The sequence below is a fragment of the Rhopalosiphum padi genome, chromosome 3, assembly GCF_020882245.1.
Source record: "Rhopalosiphum padi isolate XX-2018 chromosome 3, ASM2088224v1, whole genome shotgun sequence".
Classification (NCBI taxonomy): domain Eukaryota; kingdom Metazoa; phylum Arthropoda; class Insecta; order Hemiptera; family Aphididae; genus Rhopalosiphum; species Rhopalosiphum padi.
Window position 1 is genome coordinate 18,100,981 of NC_083599.1, and position 9,498 is coordinate 18,110,478.

At 32.7% G+C, this 9,498-nt stretch overlaps 1 protein-coding gene across 1 annotated transcript; it reads right to left on the bottom strand.

Annotated features, from left to right (window-relative positions):
- Positions 1-78: 78 nt before the first annotated feature.
- LOC132924847 (uncharacterized) lies at positions 79-3,455 on the bottom strand. The gene is made up of 4 exons (XM_060989288.1): positions 3,269-3,455; positions 930-1,090; positions 544-726; positions 79-333 (listed from the first exon to the last, which is right to left on the bottom strand). Exons 1-4 carry the CDS (start codon positions 3,453-3,455, stop codon positions 79-81), a joined length of 786 nt encoding a protein of 261 aa, XP_060845271.1.
- Positions 3,456-9,498: the final 6,043 nt, after the last annotated feature.

Here is a 9,498-nt window from a genome sequence, read left to right on the forward strand (position 1 = left end):
TTCTTTAAAATTACCTATATTATATGTTTAAAATATTGTTTATTAAAGTAAGTTCAAGTACTAATTATTTTCAAACACCTAATATTTACCTTGATTTATTGAATCAGTTCTTTCATTATGTCCTCTTACTGCAATGCCTTGTTTTGCAATGTATAAAATTATTTCAATTAAACTCGACATATACTTGCAATTTCTTGAGACTTTTTCTTTATGAAAACTAGACAATTGAGTAACTAATGATCCAGCTTTTTCACTAGACTTATATGCCATCATATTCGATTCATTTGTTTTATGGTTGATAGTAGCTAAATGACTTTTAAGTTTCACAATTAACTGAAATACACATAAGTAGATTATTATAAGTATATCAAAATATTTTAAATGTTGTTTTTTGTTAAAAACATTATTTATTTAAATAATAATATTTAATCAAATAAAATAGGTACTAGGTAGGCAGCCTTAAGCCCTTTAATAAGTATTTTAAAAAGTAGTAATAGACAATAGTAGTGTACAATTTATGTATAAAGGTACAAAAGTACTTACTTTTTGCCAATTGTTGAAGCCAGTCCTAGTCCATGCATCTTCACTATTCTCTGGTCCAAAAACACGACAAACAAAACAGAATGCAGCATTACGTTGAACACTATACTCCAACCAATCACATTCCGTATACCACCGACTACGAAATGATCTAAACTTTTCTCCAAATTTAGTTTTTTTGTAAGCCTAAAGTTTCCAAATTTATTACATTTTATTATTAATTATAAAATTGATTTTTTTTTTAAAGTATTTACTATAGAAATTTCATTCAATCAAAATGATAGCAAAAGAATACTGAATACACAAGTATTAATCTCAAGAAAAATTTGCTTAAGCTTAAAATAAAGAATTATAAAAATAATTTACTATTTATAGTACAAATTACATACTGCAAGTTCAGGACGTCGTGGTCCACTCTCTCGATCACCCAAATCGGACAAATCATTAATTCTATCAGTATTTTTATTACACTGTGGACTTATTAGATTAGGCTGATCTGAAGAAGTAGAAGCGCTTGAAACTTGAACAACACCTGGATCGTCAACTTGTTCTTCAGTTTTTTTTGTTTTTTTTTAAATATATTAAACATTTTTATATAGTAGTAGGTAAACGTTAAATTTTAATTTAAAAAACCATAAAAAATTACATGCACACAATTTAACAATAAACTTGTGTTAAAACGCTTAAACGAATAAGGAAACAATAGACAAAGTTAAAAGTTAATACGCTCATATTCATAAATAAAAAAAACGCGTATCCGTATGTAATATACGCGTAAAAGTCAAAACAGCGTGTGGCACTGTGGCAACTGGAAGTGATGAGTGTATCATTTCGTCTTTGTCAACAACAACAACAACAACTGGAAGTCTGGCTATAAATAGCTCCCAGCGCAAAGAAATTACCAACACATTAACGATAATGATAAATTATCAGAATCGACGGAAACTGATATAATAATATGTACTTATTATATAATATAAATATATCGTTATTGTTGTATCTTGTACAACAACTTTGATTTAAGTGGATAAAAAAACATTACTTTTAAAATATATTCTTTTATTTTAATAACGTGTCTCACGTAAATCACATTTTATATGACTGTGTAAAAACTAATACAATACAAGTATGTGAATGCGTTATCAACACATTCTCACTAATACAGTGTTACACTTTGTGATGACATTAACATATAACAATTCACCACTAAAATAAAAAAAATGAATATAATATGAAAATTTAATATTTTATATTACAAATGAAAACTTATAATAACATATTAATAGTAAAAAATAATATAACAACATGTATATAATATAAAATATAAATATACCTAATAACATAACATGAACATGATCAATGAATACAGAATATCAGAATATTAAATAATATTATATAATTATAAAAGTGTTGGTACCTAAATACTAATACAAAAATGAGACAAATATACAATTTACCTTTTTTTTTTTTTTATTTATTTGAAGAAATCTACAATCTATACATGCTCTTAGTATAATAAGTAGGTTTGATAAGTGACAAATAAGAATGATATGAATAATGAGATTAGGGAGGATACCCAGTGGTAACACCCATTAAGTGGCAAGAATAACAATGCAAAAGAGAGAAAGAGAAAAGAAAAAAAAATAATAATAAACTATAAATAAATAAGTAGTTCATTTGAGGTTTGGAGGTGTTACCTAGTAGCGACCTCCAGCACTTATTTAGCTCGTTTACTAAAGGAGATCTCTACACCATTGCCTTTTAAGTCTACGGCGCGGGTTACCAGGAAGTGTGTTAGTTAATAATTTAGAGATTAGTGGATTTGTGTGTTGTTGAAATTTGTTGTGGAGTCTGGTGTAGTATAGTTTGGAGATTTGGTTGAGATTTTGGATTTTGAGATCTTTGTGGAGATTATTGTTGGTTAAGTACCAGGGTGCAGATGTAACTAGACGAAGGCATATTGATTGAAAGGCTTGGATTGTACGGGTGTTTGAGGGTTTAGAGGCACCCCATAATTGGACGCCATAGGTCCATAGTGGCCTGAGTAATGACTTATAAATTAGTAGTTTAGTGTTTATGTTTATTTTGGATTTTAGTAAGGGTCTAAGGAGGTGGAGTCGGAATTGAGGGCTTTTCGTTTGGCTTTTAGGTGGGGTTTCCAGGTAAGTTTACTGTCAAGGATGAGGCCAAGATATTTAACTTCTGAGTAGGAAGGGATTGGGATGTTGTTCAAGGTGACTACGGGGCAAAATCCTTTTTTTAGGGTGAATGTAATGAAGGAGGACTTGGATTCGTTGATTTTGATCTTCCATCTTTTTGTCCAGAAGTCGATTATGTTGAAGTGACTTTGCAACATACTAGAAACAGTGTTTGGGTTTTCATTGGAGGCCACGATTGCCGTATCATCCGCGTAGGAACCGAGTTCAGTAAAGGAAGTTTTAGGGATGTCGTTCGTAAAGATATTGAAGAGAAAAGGAGCAATATTGCTGCCTTGGGGAACTCCGGCTAAGATGTTGAAGTAGTTAGAATGGCTCGAGTTTTGGCGTACGACGAAAGTACGATCGCTCAAATATGATTTAAGCAATAGAAAGTAAGGCGCAGGCAGAAATTTTTTAAGTTTGAAGAGTAGGCCATCAAACCATACCCTATCAAACGCTTGTGTGACGTCAAGAAAGACGGCAGCGCAGTAATGTTTTTTTTCTAGAGAAACTGAGATAATGTCTTCTACTCTGTGGAGTTGTGAATGGTAGAGTGATTGGGTCTGAATCCAAATTGAGTGTCAGGGATAATTTTTGCCGTAGTGGTATGAGCCTCTTTAATAGGATTTTTTCGAATACTTTAGATAATGTTGGAAGTAAACTTATTGGGCGATAAGAAGTTACTTTTTCAGGAGGTTTGTTGGGTTTTGGGATCATTATTATCTCTGAAAATTTCCAGGTAAGGGGGAAATAGGATAAACGCAGCGTTGCGTTATATATATAAGAAAGTAATATGATTACTTTTTTTGCAGTACGATTTGTAATTCGGTCAAACCCGGGGGCTTTTCTGTTATGGAGTTATTTTATAATGAATTCGATTTCACCGGGACTTGTGTGTTTAGCTGGGAGTGAGACAGGTAATGCAGACTCTAAGGAATGTGTGACAATTTGGCTTTGGGTGGGATTTAGAGTTATGTCATGTGGAGTGAAGGTTTGGGATAGATGTTGGCCAAATAGGTTTGCTTTTTCTATGTCAGAGACCACCCAAGAGTTGTCTTCTTTACGGAGGGGATAGGAAGTTGAGACAGTTTTTAGGATTTTCTTTGTCGTTTTCCAAAGACAAGAGTTATGAGTTGTTAGGTTTTGGATAAATTGTTGATAAGTGGAGGAGTTGTGATGTTGGAGTGCTTTCCTTAGCTTATTATTTAGTTGATTGTAAGTGTGTTTGTCAATGGGATATTTGTGCCTTTGCCACCTGAATCTTGCTTTTCGTTTTTCACGGAGAAGAAATTTTATAAGATTTGGAAGTAGGTTATTGGGGTGAATTGTGCTTGGTGATGTTGCTAAGTGAATACATTCCTGGATATTTGAAGTGAGCTTTTGGATAGTGCTGTCAATGTCTTCGCTTGTTTTTAAGGAAGGGTTTAGTAGTGTACGAGTTTCAATGAGTTGTTGGAAAGTAGGCTAATCTATTTTTCCAAGAGTTTGGGGATTTGTGGAGGAGTTTGAACAGGGGATTTCGAGGTCGAGTATGATTGGTGAGTAGTCGGAGGACAGGTCGTTTGTGTTGGAGATATTAGTAGTGCAGTTACTTGGTATTCTTGCAATAAAGATATCGAGGATATCTGGGTGACGGTTCTGATGTGTTGACCAATAGGTGGGGTTAGAGGGTGGTAGTATTTTAATGTTGGAGTTAATTGTTGAGTTATAAAGGATTCTGCCTCTTGGGTTGGTTGAGAGGCAACCCCAAGAAGAGTGTTTAGCATTGAGGTCCCCAGCGACAATGAAGTACTTACCTAGAGATTCGAAGTAATTTCTGAAATTGTTAGGGTTAATTTTAGGTCCTGGGGGGCAGTAGATGGAGGAGAAAGACAGATTAAAATGTTTGTTTACAGAAATTTGGATGCTTGTTGCTTGGAGATATGTTTCACTAATAAAAGGAAGGAGGGAGTGGGTTAAATTATTTTTGACTAGGATCGCCGAGCCGGCGTGGGCAGTGGAGTTAGGGTGATTACTTTGATAAACTTTATATCCAAGAATTTTAATAGATTTTGTCGGGGTTAGGTGAGATTCAGATATCATTGTTATGTCTATGTTATGCATATTGAGGGCTGCCTGAAGTTCTAGTTTATGGGGTGTAATGCCGTTTGCGTTCCATGTGAGTAATCTAAGTTTAAGGTTAGTTTCCATTGTTGGTACTTAATTTATTTATAAGTGAGGTAAGAAGGGTTATTAAGGGATTAAGAAGTGTTATGAGGGGAGAGATTAGAGTTTTAAACTCGGATATAAAAGTTGTAAGTTGATTTGTAAATGGTTGATCGGAGGGTGGGTCGTATGTGTGGCTTGATTTTAATTTATTTAATTTATTACCTTTAACCACTTGTGAGAATGATAAGTGATGGGTGTCGCTGTGTTCATTTAGAGATCTTGCGGGAGCATTGCTCAGATTTGATGCTCCTGGGGTTGACTTGGATGTTGGTTTGGACTTGAGGTGTGCTGGAGTATTCTGTCGTCGGTCTTGAGATGGTGATCGGTTGTTGTTTTTTACGGAAACGTTGGAGGTCTTTGTGGACAGTGCATCCTCTGTAGTTTGCCGGATGGGCATTACTGCAAAGTGCACATCTTGCAGGTAGGTCCTTTGACTTGGAGCACTGGTCCGAGGTATGATTTTCGCCGCAACGGACGCATTTAGGCAGATGATTACAATATGTTTTAGTGTGGCCGTACTGTTGGCATTGGACTAGATCACGTCTGATGTGTGGGGCTTCGAATTTGACTTTAGTGAAACATATATTGTTTATCTTGTAGATGTCTTGGTTGTTTGGAGATGGGTTTAGGTCTACAAAGAATAGCGGAAGGCGTTCTTTTGATTGAGATTTTAAGATGTTAGTGACATTTTTTACCATAAAACCATGTTTTTCAATTTCTTCTTTAATATAATCAGTAGGGATTGTAGGATGCAGATTCCTAACAACGACACTGTAGGATTTTTCTTCGTGTGTCTGGTACGTATGGTAATCAAATTTGTTCTTGTTGAATAATGTTATAGCGGCACGGTAAGAACTGGCTGAGTGAAGGTTTATTTTTATATTTTTTGAGTTTGACTTGCAAAAGAAACCCTCAGTATTCGTTATTTGTTCCAGGTTTTTACACAGAGTGATGAAATTAATCGGAGATGTTAAGAAAATTAGTGGTGGAAGTGACTCGTTGATTGCTGTGTTAATCTTAGGGTTGCCAACTTCAAATTAGGAAAATACCGGCCCAAAGCCCAAGGTACAAAAAAAAGGTCATAATTTTCTTATTACTAATTCGGCTTTAACCGTATCCACCCCTTAACAATTACGTTCGTTTGTCCACTAACTATTATTATAATTATTCACGTGTCATCAAAAAAATTGTTTAAATTAAATCCATTCTTTTATTTGTAGATAATAAATATTAACAAAATAACAATGCTTTTGTTGATAAAAAATTAAAAATAATAAGTAAATTGAATACAGTTGGTAATGTTTTGTAATAAGTTAAACTAATATAATAACATTGCTTTTGTTATTTTAAATAATATAAAAATGAAAATAGCTTGGAAAATAGTATTATATTAAATATTGTAGAAATTATTTCTTAAACTTGTACTTCGTACACAGTCTCGCTGCAGCTAGCAAATCTGTTTGGTCCTTAACAAAGTCAAAAAATTCAGAACACGAGAACAGAAGATTATTTTGGATAACGAGTTCTGCTTTTACCGTATCAACACCAAGCCTGTTTCTTTCTTCTGTCCATAAACCATTCATATGACTGAATATTCGTTCGACAAAAGCATTACTACATGGTACTGAATATACATATCTCACAATGCTTTTTAAATTTGGAACTTCCACAGATGACATTTGGAAAAATTTTATCCATTTTTCAGAGCTAGTTAACTCACAATTATTAAGCACGTTATCTGGCATTAATTTTAATAAATTAATTTCATCGTAAAGTTCATTTTCATTCACTTGAATTCCAATACATTTTGCTAGAATTGATAACTCCATTATACTTGGTATTTTATTATGTAATTTTAAACACGTAAATAATTTGAACGGAGAACTTTCAAAATTAAACCACTTTTCAAGATAATCAATAGCCCGTTGATAAGTAAGAAGTGCACTCGTCTTAAATTCATTTTTCTCAGTTAATGTTAGACCATTTAATGTAGTTGTAACAGTTATTCCAAAAAACTCGTCATTTTTACGATTTGAGATTTGATTTCTCAAGTCATTCATTATATCAAATACATCAGTTGCATTTAAATTTTTTTTCTCTAACATCAATATAGACTTTTGAAATACTGATAAAATGTGGTGAACAAACCAGATATAGCATTCACTGAGGGTTAGCTGCTTTGAAAGTCCATCAACTTGGTCTTTAATAAATTTCCAAATTATTCTATCACAATTATTTTTACCTTTTTTTAAAAAATATATTTTAATCGCACTCCAATTTAGAATTAAACGATCGACAGCCGTATATAAACTGAGCCACCTGACGGAAATATGACGTAATACGTTATGAAAATCTTGTTGAACAAATTCAAAACAGTCCTTAAGTTCCGTTATTCTTTTAGCACTAATAGAAAACTCATTAAAAACTTTTATTACTAATGTTTCAACGTCATATTTTAACAATTTTAGACTATGCTTAGCTGTATTATGCAGTACATGACAATTACAATTAGCTTTTATTATGGATGGTTTTTTTTTTAACAATTTTTCGTAAACAGAACAATTTTTGCCATAATTCACTGAAGCGTTATCTGCTCCAAAAGCCGTGATATTTTGAATATCTAAGCCAAAATTTTCAATAGCACGTAAAATAGTGTTAAAAATTGATTCAGAAGTTTCATCGGGTTCTTCATAAAAATCCAAAAGATAATCTTTAGCCCCTTTTTCTAAGTCAAAAAATCTCACTGCCAAAGGAAAAAATTTGCGATTGCCTTTATTTGATGCATCAGTTGATAAAGAAAACGGTAAATTTATTGGATATTTAAGTTTTTTAAGGGGAACTTCGATTGCAAAAGGACAAAGCACATTTTGTACAAGAGCTTCCATCTTTGTTCTACCAAGTCTAATTTTTTTGGCCAAAGTAGCATCACTAAAATGTTTTAATTCCAATTTTACGCCACAATCAGTTGATAAATAGCTATGATGATGCTTAACACAGTGAAAACACTTACTAAGTTCTATCGCGGCAACTGCGTCATTCTCTTTTATGTCTTGAGTAACAAAATAATTTTTTATTACCGCTGATTTTTGTCTACTTTGGACAGTTGAAATATGTTTTTTCGAATTTGAATGGGACTGAACTGCGTTAACGCCGTCATATTTTACACTAAATACATTCATACAATAAATACAACGAGCCTTATTTATATCGTCATGTTTAGCAAGCCAATTAGAAAATCTAGAGTCTTTCATCCAATTGTCATTGAATATACAATTTCGTAAACGTCTCTTTTTTAATGGGGTGGTTGGTTTATCGTAATTATTAGAATCACTGTCACTCATTTTAACAAATAAAAATGGATACAAAATAAACACACAAACCCGATCGAAATACGTACATACTACACTGTGATGCACTGACGCCAACGGGAAACTAAATACTAAATTTACTGATTGTGTTGTAACATTAAATATATATTGTATAATTCGTAATATCGTATCATAAGTTTATAAATACTATTCTAAAAGACTACTAATAATAATATTGTCGTGCCGATGAGGAATACCGAGAATTGCCGACTTCGATAGTTATCATATCGTAAATTAGGTTTTACCATTGATTATAATTTATAATTTAAAAATACCACGAACTATGATTATGATCATAGTTCGTGATAAATACTAGTATTTATAATCAATACAAGTTTATTAAATTCTCTTGCATTTTATAAACACACCAATACTAATTATTATTATTTTTCTTACAAGTTAAAACTCAATGATAAATTTTAAATTACCGGTTTTTTAAAGGCCGGTAGAGGGTTGTTACCGGCAACCGGCCATCAACCTTAATTTCCGGCTAGGCCGGTCAAAAACCGGCCGGTTGGCAACCCTAGTTAATCTCAATATCCGTGTTATCTTCGTCGGTGCTGATAAGAGAGTAGCGGTTTGGTGAAGAGAAATTTTACAGCTCGTTTGTTTTTTTTGTGCGAGGCGAGGTAGTGTTATTAGGTGACCTAAATTACTTAAAAAAAAGTTATTGATAATATTTAGCTGGTTTCCTAATAGTTCACTTAGGTCTTTGTTTGTTATTAGTGGTATTTAAGGTTGTTTCAGAAATTGGACTTTTATAACTATTATTATTTGAATTAGTGTTAGAATTAGAAATTTGTTCATGATTGGATTGTTTAATTTTTAACATTTGAATTACATGACGTTTCCAAATGTGAATTTCATCTGTAGTGACCTGATAGTTTCTATTTTGTTACTACAGCTGTTTTCCACTTGGAACATGGAGATCTATAATCCCTTACTAACACTTTTTCATTTACATCAAAAGTAACATCTCACCTTCCGCTATTTTTAATTTGAGTAATTTGTGTACCTAGGACTATGTCGTCAGTTTCTGGTTTGAGTAAATTATAAATCTTACTGACTTGCATAATAGAACCTTAATAGGAATTTCCTTTGTGGTAGTGTGAGGAGTGTTTCTGTATTGAAACAAAAATTTACTCAGTTCATCAAGATCAGATTTGACAGGAATTTATACAATT